This window comes from Rattus rattus, chromosome 7 (assembly GCF_011064425.1).
Source record: "Rattus rattus isolate New Zealand chromosome 7, Rrattus_CSIRO_v1, whole genome shotgun sequence".
NCBI lineage: Eukaryota > Metazoa > Chordata > Mammalia > Rodentia > Muridae > Rattus > Rattus rattus.
Window position 1 is genome coordinate 99,801,135 of NC_046160.1, and position 27,894 is coordinate 99,829,028.

General features: G+C 47.7%; 1 protein-coding gene across 1 annotated transcript; it reads left to right on the forward strand.

Moving 5' to 3' along the window:
• Window positions 1-1,328: 1,328 nt before the first annotated feature.
• On the forward strand, window positions 1,329-24,036 carry Batf (basic leucine zipper ATF-like transcription factor). Its single transcript, XM_032908785.1, has 3 exons — window positions 1,329-1,626; window positions 3,918-4,022; window positions 23,471-24,036. The coding sequence occupies exons 1-3, from the start codon at window positions 1,564-1,566 to the stop codon at window positions 23,678-23,680; spliced, it is 378 nt and encodes a 125-aa protein (XP_032764676.1). The 5' UTR covers window positions 1,329-1,563; the 3' UTR covers window positions 23,681-24,036.
• The last annotated feature ends 3,858 nt before the right edge of the window (window positions 24,037-27,894 follow it).

Here is a 27,894-nt window from a genome sequence, read left to right on the forward strand (position 1 = left end):
TGGCTAAGTTTGTCCTTAGAACGATATTGCTGTCAGGTGGAATTTCAATCAGTGGATACTAAAACTTTAATCAGTGGATAATAAAATGCTTTAGGAGCTATAACATATTGTCAGTCCTCAGGCTAAACAAGGAACATTTGAGCCATACTGGGAATATAGTGAGAGCTTTTATCTTAATATGTGTGAGTGTTTTGCCTGCACATCGAATGTGTGCCCTGTGTATGCCTGGTACCTGAGGGGGCAGGAAGAGGGAGTAGGGTCCCCTGGAACTGGAGAGACAGATGGTTGTGAGCCACTGTGTGGATGCTGGGGACAGAACTGATGTCCTCTGAAGGAGCAGCCAGCACTACTAACTGCTGAACATCTTTCCAGGGCCCAGACTTTTTTTTTTTTTAATTAGCCAAAACACCCAGATGAAAATAGGATTGTTCACTAAAATCACAAGCATGTTCATGTCATGGGACACATGGCAAGCACGACCATCTCCACAGCATGCTTCACAGGGTGGGGGACATTGCTATTCCAATTGTCACCCTCTCGTTGCAGTAGCTGAGAGGTAGTAGGCAGGTGCGGGGTATGGGTGAGGGTGGGAAGTAGGAATAGGGGTCGGGTGGGCTCTCATCATGGCCAATCTCACTCCAAGTCCAGAGCCTCTGTCACTCATTTTGACATTTTCTCCTCATTGGGTTCTGACCTCATTGACTCCTGAATACTCAAGGTCAACCTTGAACTCTTGAAAGAGCCTCTCCACAGAAGGTATCTTTTCTCTAGAGAGAATGGAAGTGTCCTGCTAAGAAGACGGGGGATAAATAGTAAACTTCTCTAGCGTCCATTCGAGACTCAGTAGCTCCAACTATCTGTTTGGCCGGCTGTAAAAGGGAGTGCCCTCCTTGCTTTTGTCCCCAGACTACCGCACAGTCCTGTAGGTGAATGAGGAAAATCAGCCTAAATCAGGGTGGGCAGCGGCTTCGGGTGAAACCCAGAAACGGTTCCCAGGCTCCTTACTGTTATTTAGGTTTAAAAATCAAGGCCTGTGACCTGGAGGCTCTTTCCTGCCGCTCTCTGCCATGTTGACAGCAGAGAACTTGCTAATTCTGGCTGGGGATTTTCCCTAACTGGCTGTTTTTCCTCCTTTATCTTCATCGAATGAAGAGCACTAGCTCTGCTCTCAAACTGCCGGAAGATACTGGGGGTTTGTGTATCTTTTTTTTTTCTTTCACCTACTTCTATGCTTTTCCCAGATGTGTATTTTCTAGCTACCTTCTTAACTTGTTGACGTTTCCGCCCATGTGACTTACAGCTTGAATTACCAGAAACCACAAGAGAGGGCCTGTGCGCAAGCCCCAAAGTGAGCGAGATGTCCCTGTGGGGAGCAGTCCCTCTGCACCCCAGAGAGAGGAGGACGCAGGGGTCTATCGGAGATAGCTGCAGGACGAGCAGGGGAGGCACCTGTGGAAGGTGGTACGCTGCTGGCCCCCTAGCAGTCAAGAAGGGGAGCCTGCTAGTGAGAAGATCGCCCAGAGGCATCTGGGACAGTGTGGGAGAGCCCGGAAGATTACAACCATGCCTCACAGCTCCGACAGCAGCGACTCCAGCTTCAGCCGCTCTCCTCCCCCTGGCAAGCAGGTATTACTCCCCCACATCCCCCATGCGCTGTCTTCTGATTTTCCTGGGGTGGTAGAAGAGGGGCAGTCTCCTCTCAGCTCAGGGAGCTCTGGCCGGGGAAGGAAGTAGCTCGTGGCAAGAGCTTTCTAGCGGACTCTGGACGTGTGGTGTTTGCTATACAGAGGTTCAAGTGGTGAAGCCTTCGCATCCTGCCACAAAAGTCCCCCTTTCCAAGCGGTACCCCTCATCTCTGCCACTTAGGTTCCCACCTTGAAACTTTCTAGGAAGCTGGGGGCAGGGTGACTATCACAGAGCCTAGAAGTATGGTCAACCGTAAGCAGAGGGATGTTCCAGTAGATCGCTGCCACGAGCTCCACCCAAATCCTAGAACTTTCCAGGAAGAGCCAAGCGGCAAGACAGGACCGAGGTCAGGAAGAAAGAATAGAGTAAACCAAAGCGAGGAAGACAGGAGAAGAGCGGCAAGATCTGCCCGCAGACTGCCTCTGTAACTAGAGCAGCCCGTGGGGAGGGAGGCTAAAGCCACAACTTGTATCTGTTTTCCCCTGTGGCTTCCAGATAGAAGAAAGAAGCCCATGGACCAGGAGTCGCGCTGGAGACCTTCACCAGTAGCTCATATCGTTACTGAAAAACCAGGGATGGAGGGAAAGACTCCGAGACTCTTACACTCTTGATTGATACCAAGTCTCAGTTTGAGAGATGCCTGGGTTGGGATACCCGTCCTACCTTGCAGTTTCTGGGTCTCTCTTCCACATTCTTGATACCTCTTGCCCTAGAAATTTCTCCTCTTCATCCAGCCTAGACCCATGGATTAAACTTTTTTTTTTACACCTCAGCTTAAAAACTACATTCTTTCTTTAGCACACATATCGGGAGGGCTGTAGCTCAGAGGTAGAGTGCTAGCCTTACACACATCCAGGGAGCTGCAGAATGCTACAAATAAAATAACTGTATATACTATCTGACCACCTGCTTTCACATCTGTCACAAGCCCCTCACCAAAAGCCATACTGGTGAAGACCTCAAGAAGGAGATAGTCAGTCTCTCGCTCACAGTAGTATCAGAGCAACCCAGGCTGCCTGGAAGATGGTACCCTAGTCTTCTTAAGAAGGAAATTACTCACAGCTCCCAGGTAACCTAGTCCCTTGGCGCATTGTATAGAAAGAGTGCATCCTTGCTCTCTCTAACTCAATGTCGGCCTGCTAGAATGACCTGGAAAGTTTGAGTAAGGAGGGAAGGCAGTCAGAGCCTGACCCAAGAATCTTTGCCTCTCAGACCAGTGGAGGTGACAGGGTAGGGGATACAGAAGGGCTTCTCTTCCCTCATCTTCAAAGGATATACTTAGAGAGCACCCAAAGAGTACCGTGTCCTCCGAGGCACCTATCGGCGGCCCAAAAAGCAGGTGACCTGCACTTCATACATTGATTTTTTTGGCACCTTATTTGGTACCTCATGTTAAGAACTAGGAAGATCTCAAGATGGTTGTACAAGGAACGAATGAATAAAAGAAAGAGAGGTGCCTTCTGCCTAAGGGTGTATCACAGTGAAATTAATAGTCAGGAGGGAATTCTCAGACGGGATTTAGAAACAGCACCAGAACATGTCATACCCCTGGATGGCATGAGCTCAGTCCGTTCTGTGTAAAACAGAAAAGATGGCAGCCACTCAGGGAGCTGGGGGATTGTATCGCAGTGCCTCTGAAAGCGCTCGTACAGAAGTTGGCACATGGCAGATGCTCAGCAAAGTTTCCAAAGAAAACAGCAAAAGGAACATCAAGAAGATCCTAGTGCACGCATACATGTGTGCATATACACATGTACACACACTCACACACACCTCACATGCACACACGTATACACACATGTACACACACTCACACACACCCCACACACGAAGTAAGGCTAGAGCAGCTCTGGAGAGAGTAGAAGTGATTGGGGTAGACCTTGTTGTCTTAACTGGTGTTCCCCAAAGCAGCACTTCTGAGGCCTTAGTTTCTCTTCACCTTCCAGTAGCTTTTGGTCAAAAGAAGGCCACGGGAAACCCAAGGGCGGGTAGCAGGGAAAGCCGAAGAAAATGTCTTTGGACGGTACAGAAAGAACTGAGGACTAGGAAGGAAGGAAGGAAGGAAGGAAGGAAGGAAGGAAGAGGGAGGGGGAGGGAGGGAGGGAGGGAGGGAGGGAGGAGGGAGGGAGGGGGGAGGGAGGAGGAGGAAAGAAGGAGACTAGACTAGACTAGACTGGACTTTGACTAGAAGAGGAATGATCGGACCTACCCTTGTTACCTCTGCTTCCTAGGACTCATCCGATGATGTGAGGAAAGTTCAGAGGAGAGAGAAGAACCGCATTGCTGCCCAGAAGAGCCGACAGAGACAGACACAGAAGGCCGACACCCTTCACCTGGTGAGTACCCACACTTCCTACCACGCTCCTACCCTTAGGTTCTGTTTCCCACACCGGCAGGGCCGTGGGGCCCAGCTTTGATGAGTCTGCTGTAGTGGGGAGAGTAAAGAGGGCAAGGGCTGCATGGGGTCGGGTGTGGGGAAAGGCTTCCCTCTCCCATGCATATATGGAAACGTTCAGTAGCAGAGAACAGTGCTGGAGGCTGAATCTTTCCAGCCCAGGAGATTGCAAGGGTGGATGTGTGGGGTGTTGGCAGCCTCAAGGTCTCATGAGAGGCAGAACCACCTGTGTGGAAAGGGACAGCAGAGCAGGTGTCCTCTGTCCTGAGCCACTGCGAGGAGAACACTGATGCGAGAGGAAGTTAGATGTTAAGTGCTTTGGGGAGCCCAGTCTTTCAAGGCTGCACATCTCACCCCTTCGGAAGGCTGTGGTCTGCCACCCAAACATGCTTGCCTTTGGGAGAAGGAGGTCAGTGATGCTGCCCTTATTTTTCCCCCTAGCATCGAGAAAGTTCTGTGTTGAGATTTCCATTGTTAACGGTCTCTCTAGGGGCAGCTAAAGACAAAGTTTCAAAGCACTTACTTGGGGCAATCAACCATCCCGGTTGAGTGGCCAATAGTTTCAAACTTTTCTAGGAGGGAGGGGCTGAGCTGCAGCCCCACCGAGGAGACCCTGGACCAGCGACCCTGAGTCCTGGCTGGGCACAGCGCTCCCTCCCAACCTTCTCACCTTTCCTCTTTACAGTCTGCTCCTCTCATTGTGTTCTTGCTCAACCATTCCTTCCTCACTGTGCCCTTCTTCCTGCCCTTCCTCCTAAAACATTTCCAGACTGCCGATGCTCTAGAAATTTCCTTTGGTGGTAAAAGTGCAATGAGCACCAGCACCAAATAAACCGATAACGAGACGAATGTTTAGCTTGGCAAAGGGTGGCTTTAATCTTACCAGGGATAAATATATGGGGCCGGGGAAATGGCTCAGTGTGTAAAATGCTTGCCAGTCGAGCATGAGGGTCAGAGACCCCAGAACCCATATAACAGTCAAATGGGCAGCAGAAGTGGGTGGGATTTCTATGCATTTGAAGCCTGCATAATTTACAGAGCGAGCTCCAGGATAGCCAGGACTACATGGAGAGCCCCTGTATCAAAAACAAAACAAAAAATAACTGAAAAGTTTAATGGGCGTGGCATCCTGATAGTGTAATCCTGGGAGCTGGAGATGGGGAATCTTAGAGTACACTGGTTAGCCAGACCAGTCGAAATGGCAAGTTTTGGGTTCATCAAGAGACTCTGACTCAATTTTCAATACAGAGGTTGGAGAGTGATTGGAAAAGATACTGACACCAACTCTGGGCCTCCCACATGCACATACATGCATGCCCACATACAAGCAAACGCGTGTACACACCACACACACATACACATGCAACCAAAGAATAAGTAACACGTAGGTTTAAAAGACAAAAGGGGAAGACAACGCCACTTCTTTTAGCCATAAGGATGCTGAGAACAGCACGTCCTACCCTCTCTGCCTGTATTTTGTTTGATAGGCTCTTGATATACTCTCCAGTGTGAGCTAACATCATATTCAGTTGGCAAACATGTGTCGAACTGTCAAGAAAAAGAATACACAGCTGTCAGGTCAGACAGACCAACAGTCTGAGTGTTCAGTGTCTGCCCTGGTACTCAAACTCTTCCCGATTTCCTTGGGGCTTAAAAATCTCACACTGTTTTAAAGCAGATTTTTATCACCTGTGTTTGGTTCTTATTTAATATTCCATACAGCAACAAAGCCACACTCACAACACGATAAACCCCTTTTTGTTTGTGCGAGTAGACAATGTCCTGAATGGGCAAACTCCTACAAGCTGTACAAGTTTGCAATGTTAAAAGAAGAAAGCTGAACTCAGCCTCTCTGTGGCAGGGAGGCCAGATGTGAATCACCACTCTGCCATTTTCTGTCTGTGGGGCCGGGCCCACATACATTCTTCGTGGTCCTTAGACTCAGGGCCCTTATCTCCAGAATGGGAAACGACAGGAACTGCTTACAGAGACAGTGCAGGCGATCAACTTGGCGCCTGGCATACAGTAAATCCTCAAAAGATTCAGTGCAATCGAAGTCACAGTAACAGTATAAGAGGCATGGAAACCGAGACTGAGCAGCCATGTATTCTTTTATATAAAAATGGACATGTGTTTCCCAGTATGTATATATGTACATATTATATGTGTGTGTCATGTGTGTGCACATGTGTATACACACACACATGTGTGTGCATGTATGTGTGTGTACTTTTTCTCCACACAATCTCAGTGCTGAGCGACTTCTTAACAGCTGTAAAGCTCAGACACATTTGATACCTGAGAATCCTCTGCAGCACTCACTCCCAGCACAAGGTCTCCTGGTGCACACCCAGTCTCTTCTGGTAGAGCACTGCCTCCCTCTTGACACAGAAGTGCCTCCCTGTCTCTAGCTGCAGGCTGCCTCCCTGTAAACTCAGCCCCCTGGTCTCTGTTGCCTAACTTCTAGGAGAGTGTGAGATACTTACCATGAAGAATTTTGAATATTTGTCATCAAGCGTGATGAGCTAGTTACTTTTAAAATGACAGAGGTTGGGGAGGAGCCGCCTGCGACAACTGTGTTATCATGTCCCCAGCACTGATTAACTCCACACAGAATGTGTTTGTGATCTGTTCATAATTATGAGATGTACATGATGATTTCTAAGACATAGATATAAACACAAAACAATTAAGACGGCATTTCAACCTAGTCAGAGGGGTTGAATTATCCAATAAATAGAGTTGGGACACCTGGGGAGTCTCTTGAGGAGACAAAAGGCTGGGTCCCTCATTCCTTATGCAGCACACAGACAGTTTAAATATTTTTAAAGAAAACTAAAGAAGTCCTAGGGGGAAATATGATATTTGAAAATGTATCTTGGCATGAAATTTTTTCTAATAAGATAGAAAATAACAAAAGAAATTTGATAAACAAATGTGATTTATACATACATCAAAAAATAAAAAAAGAAATTGCCTAGGCGTGGTGCCATAGGCCTTTAATCCTAGCACTTGGGAGACAGAGGCAGGTGGTTCTCTGAGCTCAAGAACAGCCTCACCTACATAGTGAGACCCCCATCTTGAAAATAGGATGAAGTTTTTTTTTAAGTCTACATAGCTCAAAATATTATATGCAAAATCAAAGGTAGGTAGAAAGCCGGGAGGAAATTATCTAGAAAGCTTGCGAGCCAAAAAGGCAGGTTTACTGCATATGTGCAAACTCTATGATGAGGAAAATGATTGCTCTCAAAGAAAAACGACTATAAAGTGACAGACAGGGAGAAATAGAATGTACCTAACCAAGTAAGGACTCGGCAGGCCTTGGCAGGAAAATGCCAGTTGGGGCGAATGTGAGAGTTCCTCGCCAGGCTAACAGAGATGAAAGATGAAGCTGACCCAGGAAATGCCAAGGGAGAGGGAGGGGGGAGGGGAGGGAGAGGGGGAGTGGAGGGATTGTAAAGGGAGGGGGAGGGTGGGGGAGGGAGTATCCCATCCCTTAGCAGGGCAAGTTGCTATCACCCCTAAGATGGCAGCTTGACCAGGCCCACTCAGGTGACTGGTGAGCCTTCCCGGTCTCCAGCAGTGTGTCATCATCTGGAATCCATTCACACCTCAGATGCTGCAGCTCTCTGCACTGAGTGGGAGCCATTGCTGCGTGTGTTTCTCTTGGTTTTTGTGTAGGGGTACTGGGGATTGAGCCCAGGGACTTGTATATGGCTAGGCAGGTGCTCTAACCCTGAATGACCGGAAACAAGTTAAATTCATTAGGAGAGTGGGGTTTGGATGGATGCTGTTGGTCCATTCTGCGTGTACTATTATGGAACTGTTGAAATGAGTTGCGTTTGACTATGGGAAAACTATCCTTTCCTTTTCCCAAAACGGGTTTTTAAGGTGTTGTTGTCATTGTTGTTGTTTTGCTTCTTAAGTTTATGGGAGGTGGGATATGTGCGAGTGCATGTGCCCTCAGAAGACAGAAGGGGGGATTGATCCCGTGGCCATAGGTGCTAGAAACAGAGCTCAGATCCTCTGCAGGAGCAGTAGATGCCCTTGATCACTGAGCCAGTTCCTCTTTAAAATTTTCTAAAGTGCAGATATGTACATTCGCTTGTTTGTTTATTATGGGGGGCATTGCATGTATGTGTGGGTGAATCAGTTCTCTCCCTCCACTGGTGTCGGTTCCGGGGATCGAACTGAAGTCGTAAAACTTGGCAGCAAGCACCTTCACCCACTGAGCCATCTTACCATACCCACGTTGCCAAACTCTTAAGTAAGAAAAGTGCGAGTATGGTATCTAGTTTGCTCCAAGCCACACTTTTTAATCTGCCTGAGCTTAAGTATATAAGCAAGTTTCAAATGGATTACCGGAACTTACTGATGTGATTTCCAAAACTGGAGTTCACACTGGAGCTGAGAGACAGAAGGGGTCCATTTGCATAGGAGGAATAGCTGAGGTCTGAGTGACTCTAATCTCCATGGTAATAATGACCACTCTAAGGATTGACAAGTCATTTCCTGTGGCCAGCCATCCTGCTGAGGGTGGGAGCTCTCTGGTATCATCCAGCATAGGGGGACTTTGAGTCAATGTCCTGTGTTAGCGGGGAGGGAACTGAGATCAGTTTAAAAGCCTTGCTCTGGTAGGGAAATATCTCAATAAAATTTTACTGATATTGCAAAAAAAAAAAAAAAAAAAAAAAAAGCCTTGCTCTGGAGAAGGCTGTGAGCAGAGGAGGTGGGGGACGGACAGCAGGTCTCCCAGAGTATGCTGTTGGCCAGTGGCTCAGGTCTCCAGGGTAAACTGAGGCAAGGCAGCTTGAGCACCGGTGTTGGATCTGTAGACTGGAGCACACAGGGCTCCTTTCCGTAGAGACGAGGCAGGAGGAGATGTTGCTGTGGGCTCCTGAGATAACCTCACCACAGTTCAGGACAAGAGAGGTCTGTGACGTGTGTATCATGTGAAACAGAAAAATCATGTAAACTGAGCTGATGCTGTGAAAAATGAAGACAGTTGGAGGAAAATTAAATAACTGAGAAATCCCCAAAGATGTTAGTTAGCTCCTAGGGCTGTTGCTCTTGGCTGCCGAGGTGGCCTGGGATGGAGGCTGTAAGGGTCCTCCAACACTTTCTAGTCCTTTGCCTCTGGGAGACCACGCCCTGAGGTTTAGTAACAAAGAATTCAAAGATCTGTTATATAATAAAACATGAAGACATGTTCAGGCTAGTTTCACCTTTTAAATGTTTTATATAAAGCCAGTTTGATATAAAGAATGAGATGGTCCCCTGGCATCTCTGTCACTCTGAATTTCTTTCTATAACATAGTCATTGAACACCTGGCCATGGTCAGCTTTTGTGCATTAAGTGGCCTACCAGTGGGGTTGCACTCGGGCTGTAAAACAAATCTTAGCATTAATTAATCTGCCAAAGATTAGACAGGTTGAACTTCAGAGCCCTCCTTCATAAACATAAACATCTCTTTGTATCTTCCTTGCATCTTTTGCTGTGATTTTGTTTTGTTTTGTTTCTGTTAAAGCAATGCGGTCTGAAATTCTTATTTTTTCCCTGTTCATCTTTAGGCTTGGTCAAGAAAGTAAAGGTCTATCTGTGACTATCTGTCTATCTACTTATCTGTAATCTATCTCTCTACCTATTTTATCTCTTTGTCTGTCTGTCTGTCTGTCTATCTATCTATCTATCTATCTATCTATCTGGCTGTATGAGTGTGGGCATATATAGATGTTTCTCTATGTAAATATGTGATATATACATGTATATATAATATTTACACACAATTTTTAGAAGATTGTTCCATTAATATTGTACACAAGAATAACCTTTGGACGCAGTAACTTCTGATTATAACAGTATAAGGCAAAATTGATAGATGGGGATTCTGAAAGCATGGATATCTGAACAGCAAACACTTTATGGACGCCATAAAATGAGGCAGATGGTTAACGGGGTATTGAACAGACTGTGATCCTCTTACACAATAGAATTTGAGGCTGGCACTCGAAGTGACCCTGGAGATCTATGTGGATTGACTTAGATGTCTATGAGGCTGAATTGAGTTAAACAAGCCATGAGGATGTGTGCAGAGCACCGTGTGCTAATGTAAAGCCTGCGGGCTGGGGATAGCAGCAGAGTCAATGGTGGTTACTTCTGAGTGCCTCGGCTTGGTAGCTTGCCCTTCTCCTTGTGCTTTCTGCAGTTTGATGTGTATGTGCTGTTTAAGCAATCAGAAATAGTTGCAGAGTCTTTACAAATCGGCTATTTTAGTTGGGGGAGAACACACCAAGGCAATTTACCACCTCAAACTGCTTATCCAAGGACGATGGGCTGGTTGGTATCTCAGGGCAGGAGGCCCCCAGACTTGAAGAATGCCTGGCTAAACTGGATTGTTGGTGTCAGGTCACAAACCGGACAGCCACCCCATTCAACAAGTGTCTTCAAGAGGCCCCCCTCAGGGGCACCGTGGTGTGGCTCCTGCAGCAGAGGACTGACTGGTCCACAGGATGAAGGTTCCTTTCTGCTTGTCTTTCCACAGTCTCACCACGGGGGCCCCAGAATGACTTGCAGAGGAAATGCCAATAATTGTGGCCACGCGATCTTGTTCATAGGATCAAAGCATTAAAAACGGGAATTCAGGGATTTTAGGCCAAACTGTCTTGTTGCCAATGAGGAAATCTTGGGATACGATGTCTTTCTTGGGGCACAAAAGGACCCCAAGCTCTTGCCTCCTTTCAGCCTGCATCTATTTTGTGACAGTCTTAGTTTTGTTTTTGTTTGGGGTTTTGTTTGTTGGTCGGTTTGGTTTTGCTTGTTTGCTGTTTCCCGTCTATCATTTTGCAATGGGTTAACCAAGAAGTAGAGCGATGGTCGGGATGCTGACAAACAAGACCCTCATTACTTGTAAAAACATTCACCGACATCAAGAGACCATAAAAGGAGTTACCGTGGATAAAGTCTAGGGGTTAAAGATTTTATTTATTTTTATGTGCATTTATTGGTGCTCTGCCTGCGTGCTTGTTACAAGGGCGGCAGATCTTTTGGAATTGGATTTACAGACTGTTGTGAGCCACCATGTGGTTGCTGGGAATCGAACTCAGGACCTTGGGAAGAGCAGCCAGTGCTCTTAACCACTGAGCCATCTCACTGGCCTAGGCCTAGGGTTTAAATGCCTCTTTATTTAGAAGATGTGAAGGCAGGACCCCAAAAGGCTAATAATATTTTTGAAGAATATATTCATGTTAAATCAAATACATGATGATTTAGTATGTATGCTAAGAAAGAAAAACATCTTTTGAAAGAAAAACATCAAGACACCCATCACTAGGTGGGCAGAAACTACACAGAAAGCTTACACACATTTTTCCTACCCAAATGAAGATAACCGAATTTTCTATTCTAATGATGAAAACACACACATTAAGACAGGATTTCTCAACCTCGGGGTGACTGAAAGCTTCAGGTTGATATCTTTTTCTTGTTCCTTGGTATTGAGGATTAAACCTGGGTCTTATGCATGCTAGGCAAACTGTCTTCCACTGAACTCAAACCCCTCTTTTCCTTCTCTACATTTCAAATTTTGAGACAAGGTAACACAAAGCTACCCTGGTTGGCCTTGGACTCACTGTGTATCCAAGGCCGACTTTGAACTTTCAGAATTGCTGTCTCCGCTTCCAAAGCAGCTTGGGATTATGAGCCCATACCCTCCCCGGTCTTCTAATTCTTACAGTTACTATCTGGTTGCCTTGTGTGCTGTGCTGCCAAATGTAAAACTCTACTCAGTAGATGCCACTAGACAGTCTCCCTCCAGTTACAACTCCCAGAACTTGCAGGATATCCCCTGAATAGAATAATTACCCCCATTTGATTTTGGCATATAAGGTTCTTTTTATTTTTTAATTTTTTAGGTTTTTGGTTTTGTGTGTGTGTGTGTTGGTTGGTTTTTTTTGTTGTTGTTTGTTTTGTTTTTGGTTTTGTTTTGTTTTGTTTTGTTTTTTTTGCTTCCTTAGAAATTGACAACTTGCACCTGTAAGATGACTTTAAGAAATCTTCACAAAACTTGTTGACCCAGCTGCTTCCAATAGAAAGCCTGACGCCCAGTGCTTCTCTGTGCCTGCTCTGATTGGCGTCAGGTCTGGCAATGTTACATCACAGGAGCTGTAGTCATCTTGGGGCAGGGGCTCACTGTTGGTGATGCTGTCTCACAGGACCCCGGTGACAATTCCTACTTAAAACTGAGGGGTTGACAATGCCCTTTTTGCCCACTAACCTCTGAGAAATTCATCCCAGGAGAGAAGAGAACAAAGTCAGAGCCCAGTGTGTATATATGAAGGTGTGCTTTCTAGTACCGTTTACAACAGGGACGTTTTGACAGCCACCAGAATGTCCCAGACCAGGCAACCATTTCAAGTAAACTGCTGATCTGATGAAGTGGCCACAAAGTACATGGGGAATAGCAATCAAGAAGTTAGACAAGAGGCAAAATTGTCTTCGCACTGGGATTGAATTCTACAGAAAGAAGTGTACACGTTGTTTTAAAGGACAGGATTCTAGTGAGGAGAAATGCAAACAGATGTTAGGAGCTAGGATCATGGGTGTTTTGCATCGTAAAAGCTCTTGAAGGCCAGGCATGGTAGTGTCCACCTTTAATCCCAGCACACAGGAGGCAGAGGCAGATGGTTCTGATTGCAAGGCCAGCCTGGTCTACATAGCAAATTCCAGGCCATCAAGGTTCATAGTGAGACCCTATCTCAAATTAACTAATATCTTTAATATATACTGTGTGTGTATGTGTGTCTGTCTGTCTAAAGAAGATGGTCAAATTTGAGACCTGTGAAGGAAACTGAGGGAGAGGTATCATTGTCAGGTTTGGGTAGGAGATTATACTTTATCCTCTAAGCTGGAGCTCTTTGGGGATTGAAAAGGGGTCTTAGTAAATATCATACCAGGACAGCAGGTGACCTTGAACCATCCCCAGAAAACTTGGGAGAACCACGGACAGTGACCTGGATCACTCGAAAGTGTAAAGGGGCCTATAAAGTTCAAAGCCAAGCTGAGAGCCACATTTCTTTAAAAGGTCCTTCCCAGCACCTGGAAGGGCTCAGCTGACACATGACAGCTAACACACGAACATGCCTCATGTTCACAACGTTCACTGATCAGCTGGGAGCTCCGCAGGCCGTGAGGGCTGAGCAGCATCTCAGCTCCGAAGCTCCCACCACCCCAAATGATCCATCTGCTCTGCAAGTATTTGTAGCCTCCCGCATGTGTGGCCAGCATGGAAGCCTAAGCAAGCCCTTGGGTTCATGGGACTTTCATTCCCACAGGGCTGGAAACCAAATACAAAATCTCAGTAGCCACACATGAAAGACGCTCTCACACTGAGGTCCTGACACTGAGGATCACGTGCAAATCAAAGAGGAGGCTGGGAAGACCTGGAGAAAGGGGACAAATGACAGAAACTTGGGCCCAAAAGCAGCATGCACCAGAAAAGGAAGGTGAAGCCAGAGTCGGAGTGACACGGATAAACCAGATCTGTAGTGCAAGGATCGAGGTTGGGAAGATGGAGCACACGAAGATCATTCTGGTCCAGGCTGGGGATAGCTCTCCACTTAAACTTTTTAAAAATAGACCAGTTCTTATTAATTCTTGGACAATTTCATACATATAAGCAGTACATATTGATCACGCTCCGCCCCCACTCTTGCCCACACTTTCCCTTCCTCCCTGATCCAAGTCCTCTAATACTTATGTGTGTGCATGTGTGTGTATGTGTGCTTATGTGTGTGTGTAGGTATGTATGTGTGTATGTGTGTATGTGTGTATGTGTGTATGTGTGTATGTATGTGCATGTGTGTATATGTGTGCTTATGTGTGTGCGTATGTGTATATGTATGTATGTATTGTGTATGTATATATGTGTGTGTATGTGTATGTATGTGTGTATATGTGTTTATATGTGTATATGTAGATATGACTGTGTGTATGTGTGTATATCTGGGTGTATATATAGTGTGTATGTGTATATGTGTGTATGTATATGTGTGTGTATGTAGGTATGTATGTGTGTGTAGTGTGTATGTGTGTGTATGTGTACATGTGTGTGTGTATGTATGTATGTATGTGTGTAAGTGTGTGTATGTGTATATGTATGTATGAATGTGTGTGGTGTGTATGTGTGTGTGTATGTGTTTGTATGTATGTGTGTATGAGTGTATATTTTAATCCACTGAGTCCAATTAATGCTGCCCATTGGATTGCTCACTCATCTTGACAAGTAATGCCAGCTGCAGTGAGTTTATTGGCCACATCACATTCAGATGAGAGCTTTCTCACATTAACTGTTGACCATAGCAGACAGATGCTTCTCTCTGGCCAAGGCTGATGAAAGCACCAGTCTGCGGCATAAATATGAGCAAGGCAGTTTGACAGCTGCCATTAATCAGTATCAGGACAACAGTGTCAGGTTATACCCTCCTCCCTACCACCCTGCCATCCCTCCCCACCCGGCCTAGACTTCTTAAGCCTTTGAAGCAGTGAACCTAAATTCTTATCACAAAATGGGAAGCAGCAGCTGCCCCAGTTTATATGAGTTTGAGTCAGAGGGAAAAATGTAAGAATCTTCATCTCTACTGGGGAGAAAAGCAGGACTCCAGCTGGGACATTGGTCTGTCTGCTCAGTCCATGCAGAAGCCAGCCTTGACACACAAACCGACCTGGTGTCTTGTCACTTGCAAGAAAGAACTATGAGAACTCTAAGGTCAACGCTTTACCCCAAGGCCCTTCCACGGGATCTGTGTGAGCCTCCGTGGGTCGGTCTGATGGGGAAAGTCAAGTACAAAGGAGGGAAATTACATTCAAAGTTGAGGCAGTGCTACTAGGGCTAGGCCTTTTGAAAAAGGAACCTCTAAGGTTCTTTTGTAACTACCCTGAAGTTACACAGCAGCTGGAATGTTGGGTTAAACACTCACCACTAGCCTCTCAGATGTCACAGGTCTATTCAGTGGACACCTTCACAAGCATTTGTCACATTCCAAGCTGGCAAGCAAGTAACATGATTTTGTTGAACATTTACTTTGTGCCGTCTCTGTCCCATCACTGAAGACTAATGCATATAGACAATGGCAGCTTCCTTCTCTGCCCTGGGGGAGCTCACCAATCTAATCACTAATCACACTGGGGGACCTAGTGTGATCGAGTTTTAACTGGTGAGATTCACACAGATCCCCACCCCTTGTCTTTCCAGCATAAGAACCAGGTGTGCTGGGGCCAGGGCAATGCTCGTGGGGTAAATGCGCTTGTAGCACAGCCTGCTGACATGAGTTTGATCCCTTGAACCCACAGAACTGACTCTGGAAAGATGACCTTTGACCTCCAAAGGCCTGCCACAGCTCATTCATGTCTGCCCTCTCACACACACACATCATATACATGCGTAATAATAATTAATAAGTTTAACACTTTAAGAACTGTTCTGAACTCTGTTTTCACCAATAATCTACCACGCTGAAATTTCAATGTGTTCTAGAAAAATTTTAACATAGAAATTTTCATTCAGCTCCTAAGATTCTTTGCTTTATGCTACCTATGAAAATATATATATTTAACATAGCTGGGTAGTGGCACACACCTTTAATCCCAGCACTCAGGAGGCAGGCCTAGTCTGCAGAGTAGTTCCAGGACAGCCAAGGCTACACAGAGAAACCCTGTCTTGAAAAACAAAACAGAGGAAGAAAGAAAGAAAGAAAGAAAGAAAGAAAGAAAGAAAGAAAGAAAGAAAGACTGAGAGAAAGAAAGAAAGAAAGAAAGAGAAAGGGAGAGAGAAAGGGAGAGAGAAAGGGAGAGAGAGAGAAATATTAATGAGATAAAACATGAAATAAATTTAATAATGATTAGTTATGCTATTATACTCTAAGAATCTGTAGAGAATATGATTCTCAATTTGGATAAGCACTGGGCTCACCCAAGAAGTACTTTTAAAATCTTGATGCCTTTGCCCCATATGGAAAAATGAAATTTCGGCCTCTAAGGGACAGAGGTGGAGTCTAGACAGTGTAGAGTCTGCATGTGGACCGATGTGCTTATAAATCACACAGCTTGAAAAATGCTTTGTCAGAGAGAGGGAGAAAGGAAGAGGGAGAGGGAGAGGAGAGGGAGGAGAGGAGAGGGAGAGGAGAGAGAGAGAGAGAGAGAGAGAGAGAGAGAGAGAGAACAAAAGAAAAGAAACGGTGCAAAGCTGCAAGTGATTTCAGGACAGGACAGGGCAGGGGTACAGGGAGACCTTCCCAAGCCTCTAACATCGAAGATGAAGTGTGAATCAAAGCAGAGGCCGGGATGACCTGGGGAAAGTAACCAATGGCAGAGCCTCTGGGCCAAAAGCGACCTGAGGTATCAGAAATGGATGAAGCAGCATAGGCTGCAGTCACCAGGACACGCAGCACAGTGCATGGAGCAGCGGTTCTCAACCTGTGGGTTGTGACCCCCTTGGGGTCACCTATCAGATATCACTGCATATCAGATGTTTACATTACGATTTATAACAGTAGCAAAATTACAGATATGGAGTAGCAATGAAAATAAATTCGTGGTTGCAGGGGAGAGGCTTACCACATCATGAGGAACTATGAGGGTTGTAGAATTGGGAAGGTTGAGAACCACTGGTACAGAATGAGTCCGTGTAGTTATGCAGGTCCTCTGTCCCAGCACCTCGTGGCTGACAAACACTTCAAGCCTCTGCTCTTTGTTTTTCCATATTGGGTTTCCTGTGGTACCCTCGTAGCAAGCCATCCTTCAAGATTTCTGTCAGCTACAAGTAATAAATAGGCCATCGAGGGGGACAGCAGCAAGCCTGCTTTCTTTGACTCACATGCCAAGAAGCTCAGAAATGGAAAGAGCAGATTAGAGACAGGAGAAACAAAGTCCTGTCTCTGTCACCATCATCTGCTCAGCTTTCTTCTCGAGGCTGTAATATGGCTTCTGGGCCTCCAGGCCTCACTCTGTGTTGCAGGAGGATGGATCTGTCCTTGCTCAGCAAATCTACCATGTAAGAGAAAAGTAAACCTGTCTCTGTATCTCTACCTACATGTCATCAGGCATAATTATGTCACATGCACTCACACATACACACACAAGCACATGTGCACATACACACACAAGCACATGTGCACACACACACACAAGCACATGTGCACATACACACACACAGGCACATGTACACACACACACAAGCACATGTGCACATACACACACAAGCACATGGGCACATACACACACAAGCACATGTGCACATACACACACAAGCACATGTGCACATACACACATGCACACACATGCATAATCACATGGGCACACACTCACATGCAAAAACTCACACATACTCACACACATAAACACATATGCACATGCGCACATACACATGCACACTCGCATGTGCATACACACACACACAAGCACATGTGCACATACACACACAAGCACATGGGCACACACACACACAAGCACATGTGCACACACACACAAGCACATGTGCGCATACACACACACACACACACACACACACACACACACACACACACACTTAGCCCCAGGTGCAAGGAAGCTGGGTATTTGAGTCTTTCCAGCAGAAAGCAGTGGGGTGTTTGAGGAGGATGCTGAGTGAGCCAACCTCCAGTTGGAAAAATGAGGCCCAGGTGACATTGTTCCAATCCTGTGACGACTACAGACAGGACCTTGAGAGCATGACTACTGTGTCATTCAGTAACTGAATGAACCCAATGTATGGTGACTCCTCCCCTCCATGAAAGGCAATGGTGGCAGATGAAGGCCTAGTCCTCCCTCTCCTAGGGAGCAGCCTACCTCTCAGTTGGAAACTTTCATCAAGAATTGTGGGCTCCACCTGCCATGTGTCCTTGATGCCTGGCACATGATGACACCCACTCCAAATGCCGTGTGAGTTGGAGGTCGCTGAGCCAATGACAGTGTGCTTATTCCTTTGGGCAGGAAAAAAACACAGAGGTCGTTTCAACCCCTGAAAATGGGTATTAGAAAATGCAAAAAGGTGGGGCTGGAGCGATAGACAGATCAGTGGTTAAGAGCACAGGCTGCTCTTACAGAGGGACCTAGGTTCGATGCCCAGAACCCACACAGTGGTTTGCAACCATCTGTAACTCCAGTTCCAGGGGATCCAACACTTTCTTCTGGCCTTTGCAGGTGCCAGGCACCATATATGGTGCACTGACATACATGCATGCACACATGCACATAAAATACAATGAAAACATTTTAAAGAAAAGCACTCACCAAGAGCTAGCCCTGAGCTGCACTGAGCAGAGCGGACTGGGGAGTCCCTGCTGAGCTCCCCCTGCTGAACTCAGGCTGGACTCCAGCCAGGAGGTGCCAGCTGCTCCCAGTCTCTCTCCAGCTCAGCTGCCTGGGGCTGAGGGACCAGCCTGGGGATTCCCGTCACTCAGGAGCTCTGAGCGACCCCCTCTTCAGCCCCTCCAATAGGGGATTTCCCAGAATGTTCCCACGCCTCAGGGAGCCACCCCCAGCTCTTGATAAAAGTGCCATCAGGTGACCCTACAGGTGAGGGAGGGGGAGCTGGGAACATGAGCGATTGGGTTAGCATGAGGTAGGGAAACTGGAGGGTTACTACTGTAGCACTGCCCTGAGCTGGAGATAATCCAAGCTCACAGGCTCCCAAGGCTGGAGGCAAAGGGCAAGAATTTGTGCTGCAGCCTACAAGCTGTGTGACCTCCTGACATGTTGCTTAACTTCTCGGTGCCTCAGTTCTCCCTCTTTTGGAAAAGAGGTATTACAAAGATTAAATATGATGATATAGTTTACATAAAAGGGTGAGCTGTGGGCCACACTCCTTTAATCCTAGCTCAGAAGGCAGAGGCAGGCTAATCTCTGTGTGCTCATGACCAGCCTAGTCTACACAGTCAGTCTCAGTCCAGCTAGGCTCCAGAATAAGACTCTTTAAAAAAAAAAAAAATATATATATATATATATATATATGTATAACACATATGCACATCTATTGAACTTGTGATGACACACACACACGCACACACACACACACACACACACAGGCACATGCACAAAAATATCAAAAGGCTGGAGGGTTGCAGGCTCTAGTCCCCTAATACATGTAGGCAGTCAATTTGGAATCTGAAATATTGGAAAATTCAAGGGGAAACTGGAGACACGCCCATTCCTATAGCCATCAGCATTAGCTGTCCAACAGAAGCCCTGGGTAGCCTGTATCAGCTGAATGGCAGGCTTAACCCAGATCTAGTCAGTTAGAACCTGTCACCAATGTTGCTAGTGCTCCCTGGAGGACCCAGTACCAGGAACGTCAGGCTGAAGTTGAGAATCATTTTGGACTAGTCACCTTGTCTTCAGGTGAAGCAGCTGGTATTCAAGGGGAAGAGTGAGTTCTCCTGGGGCCATCCAGCCAAGAGCACCAGTGATCACCACGGTCATGGAGCTGGGCTCTCAACGGAGGGCTCCTCCAGCATGGCAGATGGAAGTGGGCGATTCTGTGGCTTCAGGGACATGGCCAGCTCAGCCTGTAGTATTATGTGATGTTGTGCTGCCCCTTGGGAGGGCACAAGGGGCTAAGGACTTCTTCTTGCTTCTGAGGGACCCCAGCTTTCTCCTATAGTCAGGCCTTCAGTACAGGAGAGGCAGAAGGGAGGAATCCAATGGGAGCCCAGAAGATCTCCCTGGCCATGGGTCTTCGGATCCAGCATTTGGAGCTCTGATGCCTCTGAGAAGACATGTGTGAGGAGGACCGCAGCACCTTCTCATAAACGCTGCCACCAACCCCGTGGGCATTTTAGGAACCTAGGCAGTATGGTTTTGGTCCAGGTCTCAATTGACTTCCTTGGTAGCATGGCCACATTGACAGCAGCAACGGTTCTGAGAACCCTGATGGGCCTAACCACATTCTGAAAGGTGAAAAGGCAGGCCGGGAGGGAGGCCAGCTGGCTCTCCACACTGCCTGGTAGAAGGAAATTTCCTTCACACAACCCCTCGCTCCTCTCCCTCACTGAGTTCGGTCCCTTCCCACACCACCGGGAAGTTTTGGGGGGGGGGGTAGGGTGGGGGGTGTAATAGTCATCGTCTCTGTGGATAAACAGTTGCTCCCCAACTGTCCCTTTAGCTATATGAGTCCTCTCCAGGGGCCCTGCTGCTCTCTGCAGCCCAGAGGGATGGGGCCCAGAGCAGCCACTTCCTCCTGCAAGTCATTTTCTTTAGGGAGTGGCTAGTGTCTGCAGGCTGACAGACATTTCTCTTGCAAGCAGCAGTCTGGCTTTAAGAGGCAAAGACAAACTTTGCCTCACGGTTAGAGGCAGCAAGCAGTAGTTAGTCAGGTCTGCCCCAGCGTGGGCTTTGGCATCTGTAGGCCCAAGAGGTGACAGGAGAAGACCGGTGGCGGCGGGAGCTCCTCAGAGCCTGCTAGTGACTTACTTGCCCGGCAGTCACTTCCCGAAAACTAGACCTGCCTCTAGGCGGGGAGTAGATCGGAGCCCGCCCACCCAGTCGGTCCCTCCATGCTGCCTTGGGGTTTGCCCAGGCTCTTCGGAGCACGGAACTTACAGTAAATGCTGTAACCAGTGGAAACTCTCAGAGGGGGCGAAGAAAGGGCCAGGACTCCGGGCCCCAGTTCCCGTCTTAGCATACCGCCCCACCAGGTTCATTTCGCCCACCTTTCAGTAAAGGGGTGCCGCCTTCCTGGTAAAGGGCTGACCTCGCTCTGGGATATACCAGAAAACAAAAACTGGTGAAATGCCCAGGCAGCCACAGCCTGCAGGAACAGCAGCCAGGGATTGACCATCCAGCCTCCGGCTTCCCTTACCGAACTCTAGAGATGGGGGTTTCCTTTGCACCAGATTAGGGGCTTTGGTTAGCTCAGAAAGCATTCAGAATGTCGCTGAGGCTTGAGCACCCTCACATCTGACCTTCAAAAGAAATGGGTGCCGGCTTGATGAACAATGTCAGGGTCCTGTGCTTCTTCAGAACTTAAAAAGGAAACCCCGCTGTACTAGGTTTAGGTGACTGCAGTATAACTGATAAATCCCATCTCTCATTAGTCTGCAGTTCACTCCTGCTGGATCATTTAGGGCAACTTTTAAATGTCAAGTTAATCGTACGTCGGCTAACCGCTCTACTTTTGAGTCAACATTCTCATGCCAACAACTGATGTTATCAGCCAGTCAGTCAACAAACATTTAAGTCATTTGGCGCTTAAACAGGCACTTAATAATGCTTAAATAATTAAAGCAGGCTTTAATTATTTGTATCATATTTAAGGTTTTCAAGCTTGCCTGGTCGTTAAAACAACCTAAGACAACTGTCAAAAGCTCAGATTTCCAGAGCTGAGGTCTTGGCTTAGTTGGTAAAGTGCCAGCGGAGGACCCGAGTTCTGTTCTCTAACACCCACATAAAAAGTGGGGTTGAGGTCCCTGTGGACCACTGAGTTCCAGGTCAAAGAGACACCGGCTCTCAAAATGTGGAAGGGTGCACACAAACACACATGGAAAAGAAAAGCCCAGATTCTGGAATCCAGATTTCTCCCCAAATCCCAGCTCTGCAGAAGAGCTGCCTGGCAGCTTCTGAGCTAAAATGAGATTTCTTTGCCTCTCTCCAGTACCCGTTGCCTCTCAGGGGAGTTGGGGTGGGGGGGCCCAGGACTTAGCAAGGTTCTGTTTATTCAAATCCGGGAACCCCATTGTCTGGAGAAGTTATTGTTTCTCAGGAACTCCTATGTAACCAGAGAGCTGTGGGGGGTGGTAACGAGGCTCTCCCACAACACTAAAAGATGTTTCTGCACCAAATGCTTGTTGCCTCTACACTGACAAAGAGGACAGCACTCCTCTCTGTTTGAGGTTTCACTCTCTAAGGTTTTACTTATCCACTGTCCGTTGTGGTCTGAGGGTACTGAATGGAAAGCTCCAGAAATAAACAAGTCATAAGTTTTAAATAACTCCAATTATAGTATTTTGTCGTAGGTGTTCCATTCTGTGATTATTTATTGATAATCTCCTCCTGGGTTTATAAACTTCATTCTAGATTTGCACGTACAGGGAAGCACATAGTGTCTTCTGGGTATTGTCCAAGATTTAGGGATGGCTTGGAGCAGAATCGCAAAACCTGCAGTTGTGGGCAAGAGGGAGCGGAATAGGATGCCAAGTCCATTGTAGGCCCTCAGTATTCAGAAATCCGTAAACATCCAGGCCTGAGCGAAATAGGCAGTGCGTGTGAGGCAAATGCAGACACGGGCACTTGCTGTGTGTTGGGGAGTAAATGTTCATGAGCTGCTTTCCAATCTCTCTATAGCTGGCCCGATCGCCAGTGTCTCTTGGCATATACTTGCCACGTTCAACCCAGAGGCATACACGCAGGCATGTTGGTGCACGTGCACGTGCACACACACACACACACACACACACACACACACACACACCCCTAGGTGAGGTTTTCTGAGGTTTGTCCCCACCAAATCTGTGTGTGTGTTTGGTCCCTAGTGAAGCAACAGTGTTGGGGGGGGCGGTGCCAGTGACGCGGGGGTTGGGGGTTATGGGATTACATCACTAAGAGGTACTAATGTCTTTCTCAGTTTCTTTTCTCTTGTTTTTCTTCCTTCCCTCTTCTCTCCCTTCCTTTCTTCCTTCTCAGTGTTGGAGATTGAACCTAGGGTACCACTGCTTCCTGCACACTAGGCACATATCCCAGCCCTTCATACTCATCCATTTAGAGACAGGGTGACAACGGTCTCACTGTTTTTCCTTTCTAGCCTGGGCTGGCCTCAAACTCCCAATCCTCCTGCCTCACGTGCTTAGCGTGGGGATGACACGTCAATGCCATCGTGCCCAGCTCGTCCCTCTCACTTTCGAAGGATGGGTCTGGGTAGTGTAAGTGGGTTATTAAAGAAACTCGAGTCTCCCTTCTCTCTTACACACAACCTCTTTTTCTATGCTCCCCATCCATTTTCCCATCACACACCCCTCAGTCACCACGTCCTTGAACCTTTAGAACTCTGATCTAAATAAACTACCCAGCCTCCAGCGTTTTCTTATAGCAATAGGGAAGAGACAGATTATGTGAAGTTGCTATTCCTATTAGTCAAAGTCGACAGCAATCAGCAGTTGCACTCAGGTCACCCTGATATTTATGCACACCCACAGCCTTAAGTAGGTGCCCCCCCATACAAATCTATGGGTATGTGTGCACACATGTGCACAGGAATTCTCAGCTGCCCTCTTCATGGCTATGCTGATGGAAAACTTCAGCCCCTTCCCCCAATGCACCACCTTCCTGCCCCACCAACCTCCCCACCTCCCCTGGCACTAATCACCATGATGATTGTCTCTTTACAGGAGAGCGAGGACCTGGAGAAACAGAATGCGGCTCTTCGAAAAGAGATCAAACAGCTCACGGAGGAGCTAAAGTACTTCACATCGGTGCTGAGCAGCCACGAGCCCCTGTGCTCCGTGCTAGCCAGTGGCACCCCCTCGCCCCCCGAGGTGGTATACAGCGCCCATGCCTTCCACCAGCCTCACATCAGCTCACCACGCTTCCAGCCCTGAGCTTCTGGATGAGAAGAGAACAAAGCCATGGTCGATGCTACTCCTGTGATCCTATGGAGGGGCCATGCAAACTGAGGCCAGGCTGCCCTCATACCTCTATCCAGAGGCCCAGTGACAGAGGCCTGGACAAATATTGAACACAAGGACCGTAGTGGTCCAAGAGACATGAGGCATCCCGGGAAAGTATAGTCAATGTACTGAACTCTCCCGGGGAAATCTAGCCCATGTACCGGACCCAGAAACTGACTAAACAACCCTGGAGTGTCAGTGTCGCCAATTATGCCCAAGATGCAATGCACAGAGGGAGGAGGGCAGGGGATGTAGAGTTTTCTAAATAAATATTTTCCAAGAAACAAGCCCTCGAAGGCAGCAGCTTCCCTCATTCCCTCCATCAGTATCCTGTGAACTGTTTTCTCTTCATATGGCACCTGGTTTTCCTTCTTGGCTTTAGGGAGCTCCTCCAGGCTCTCAGAATTCCACTTAAATGTCTGCCCCATGTTGTGTTCCCTGTTTGAGAAGCTGGTCTCTTCAGATCATCTTCAACCTCGACATCTTCCTCATACTCCTCCATAGACCCGCTCAGTGTGGCCTCCCCAACCGTGCTTCTTGCCCCATGCTTTCCCTACACGGTGGAGCTGGTCACTCTACAGTTAGACAAAGGGATGAGCAAGGCAGGTCAGGGGAATCTCAGTGTCTCCCATTCGTACACCTTCCTGGCTGGCTGTGCCAGCCGTCCAGTCAAGTCTCAAGGATGCCGTGGGCAAGGTTCCATGCCAGGAATATGAGTAACACAAAGGCAGTGCCTCACACTCAAGGCCGTAGGTAGCCCTTTGCCATGCCCTGCCAAATAGGGTGGCTGCCACCTGTGCACCAAGCGTCCCAAGGTTGAGTAGCTCAGGGCTGTGTTCAGTTTGGCCATCTGGTTGGAGCCGGTGTTCTTTGTTTCCCTTTGATGTCTGCCTGTTTCTCAGAAGTCCCCAGGCCACAAGTCTGCTGGTCTTCATGTTATATCTTTACCTACAGCACTGCCCAACAGCAAGAACCGCTGTCTCCTCCAAGGTTGTTTTGGAGCCTATCCACCTCCATAGCCTCTGCTGACTGGCTGGGCAACAATGAGGTGGATAGCGCAGGGCCCAGCTTCTGTTGTAGGCCCAGCCTGTAGTCCCTCAGCATAGCAGAGTCAGTAGAAGCCACCTCCTGCCATGTCTCATGAAGAGGAAAGAGGAGGCAGCAGCATGTTAGCAAGTCCTGACCTCTTGGTCAGTGGCTCTGGCTCCCTTGAGGACATCATTTTGATGGTTCCTGCCTAGGAGTCTCTTACCCTCTGGGATCGGGGCAGTGTTGAGCTGATGTGAGCATCAAACTTCATAGAGACCAGACAAACTCGCCTCCTGCCTGTGACTTCCTTGTGACCTGTTTATGAGAAGAGCTCATAGCAATCACCGTGGTGGGGACAGAGTGGGCTCTCATCTTTGAAGCCATTGCCTCTGCATGCCCCAGAGTAGGGCTAGGCTGAGCCCAATTCAGAGTCCGGGGACAGTGCTCAGGACACCTCCATTGAGCATTCGTGTTTCCTTCAAAACCATCTCTGGAATCCTATTCTTTGGTTTCCCAACAAACAGCAAACTGGGGCTTCTCCCATATGTCTGGGATATGTGATGGAGTGTGGCCTTCTCTTCAGTTCCCTACAGGACCTGGGGTTCAGGGGTCCTGGCCCCCTCTTTCCCACCCAGCAGCCCCAGCATGAAACCATTCACTTCAGGTGCCCCATGTATCATCATCTTAGACACAGAACTCTAGGTCCAGTTGTCTTTGCACTTGACCACAACTTGGCCTTTCATAGGCAGGCTTCCTTCCAGTCAGAGGCATCTCTCCCCACCCCTGCTGTAGCATGGTGATTTCCCCCTAGAAACCCCGCACAAGACACATGACTGGCCCGGGCATCTTCTGAATGAGACTTGGGGTCAGAACTAGAAATGTGAGCTCACGTGCGCTGTTCCCATCTCTCGGCAGCGACTTCTCAACTTCTCTTCCCCTTTCATTCCCCACTTTCTAATGACCCTGGGTGGTTCCACTTCTCCTTTCTGATCAGCGTGGTGAACGAGCAGACGGCTGAGGCACCATCTCTCTACCTGGGGACTGGGAGGGGCAGCTATTGAGTACAGACATCCCAACCTAGCCAGCTGCTCAGGACAGAACAACTCACACCCACCCCAGCTGGACCAGTTCTTAGGCAGACACAGACACCGTGAATACAGCAAGTCAGAGAGTGTAACAAAAGAATTTTAGTCATAGTGATTGCTACGCCTCCCAGTTTGTAAGACAAGCTAAAATCATAATTCCTACATGAGTTTCTTTTTCCTCTCTCTCCTCTCCTCTCCCCCACCCCCTCTCCCTCCTCCCCTCCCCTCCCCTCTCCTCTCCTTTCTCCTCCTCTTCCTCTTCCTCCTCTTCCTCCTACTCCTCTTCCTCCTACTCCTCTTCCTCTTCCTCCTCCTACTCCTCTTCCTCCTACTCCTCTTCCTCCTTCTCCTCTTCCTCCTCCTCCTCCTCTTCCTCCTCCTCCTCCTCCTCCTTCTTCTTCTCTCTCTCTCTCTCTCTCTCTCTCTCTCTCTCTCTCTCTCTCTCCCTCTCTCTCCCTCTCTCCCTCCATTTAGTTTTGAGGATGGAACCCTGAGCCTTCAACACGGTAGGCAAATTCTCTGCCACTGAACCACATATCAGCACTGAAATCCAAGTTTTAGGATTATGCGTTTGTTTACTTCGGAGGCAGGATCTGTAACCTTGGCTGGCCTGGCACTAAACAGATAGCTCAGGTCAGCCTTGAACTTGAAGAGATTCTTCTGCCTCCGCCCTTTTGGGTGCTGGAATTACAAATGTATTCTACCACACTCTTCTCCAATTTCTAAAATAATCTATGGACCAGCAAAGTACATTGATGGGCCAGATTTGCCCCTAACGTCTGCTCGACCTGGGACAAAGTACAAATGTCCCATGTTATAGGTCTCAGTACCGGAACACTGTCCTCTTCTTCTCTGGCAAAGAAGACTTCCATGTCTGCCCTGAAATGCCAGCTTCAAAGGTAGGGTTTTAGGGGTTGGGGATTTAGCTCAGTGGTAGAGCGCTTGCCTAGTAAGCGCAAGGCCCTGGGTTCGGTCCCCAGCTCCGGAAAAAAAAAAAAAAAAAAAAAAAAAGGGTAGGGTTTTCAGACAGCTTGGAATTTTATCGGTGCAGGTAGTGGGGGAGACAGCCCACCAGCTGCAGCCGATCTGTTCTCGCCCTTGCTCTGGCTCCTCCTGTCCAGAGCAACGAATTCCATCCACACTCCAGCTCCAGGAAGGACAATCCTAGGAAGAACTGCAGCCATGGAGGGAGCATGGAGTCAAGGAGTCTGGGCATCCTGGAGACACAGAGTACTGCAGGCTCTGGGGAAGTGTGCCTCCTTTGTCCTAAGGATCCCTTTTCCCACCAGAAGGAATACAACAGGAGACAGACCAGGTTATCATCTGCTGGACCACAACTTACTGGCAATGTATATTTCAATGACTACTTCTAGCCCCTGTTCCAGTTGTTGCTGTGGTTTTGTGATACAGGAGGTGAGGCATCTGGGTACCCCACTTATTTGGAGGACAGGTAATCTGTCCAGGTCCCCTTGTCTCCAACTGATTTCAGCATTCCAAAGGTGCTCCAGGGAGTTCTAGCAATGAAAGGGGAACCGAGACCAACACTGACTTCCTGTTCTGCTTTGTTTTGTTTATTTTTAGACACAGAGTCTTTCTGCGTCTATGTATCTAGGCTGTTCTCAAACTGGAAATCCTCCTGCCTCATCCTTCTGAGAGTAAAGGATTATAAGCATAGAGAGAATTAATAATTTAAGACCTGCCAAGGGATAGTGCTTGATTCAAAGGGATGTGCTCCTCCGGATGGTGGCATTTTAGGTCACCAGCACTGATGGAGGGATGTTTATTAGAGTTGTTACCAGGGAGATGAGCAGTGTTTGCCCTAGCCTTCCGTACCGCATAATGAGTGAGAGATAGGGCTAGAAAGAGGACAGAGATGTGTCAACCCTAAAACTCTTGTGGGGTAGGTGGCTTAGTTAAGATCACCATGTCATGCGATGAAACACCATGAGCAAAAACTCGGGGAGGAAAGGGTTTCCTTGGCTTGCACTTCCACAGCACTGTTCGTCACTGAGGGAAGTCGGGACTGGAACT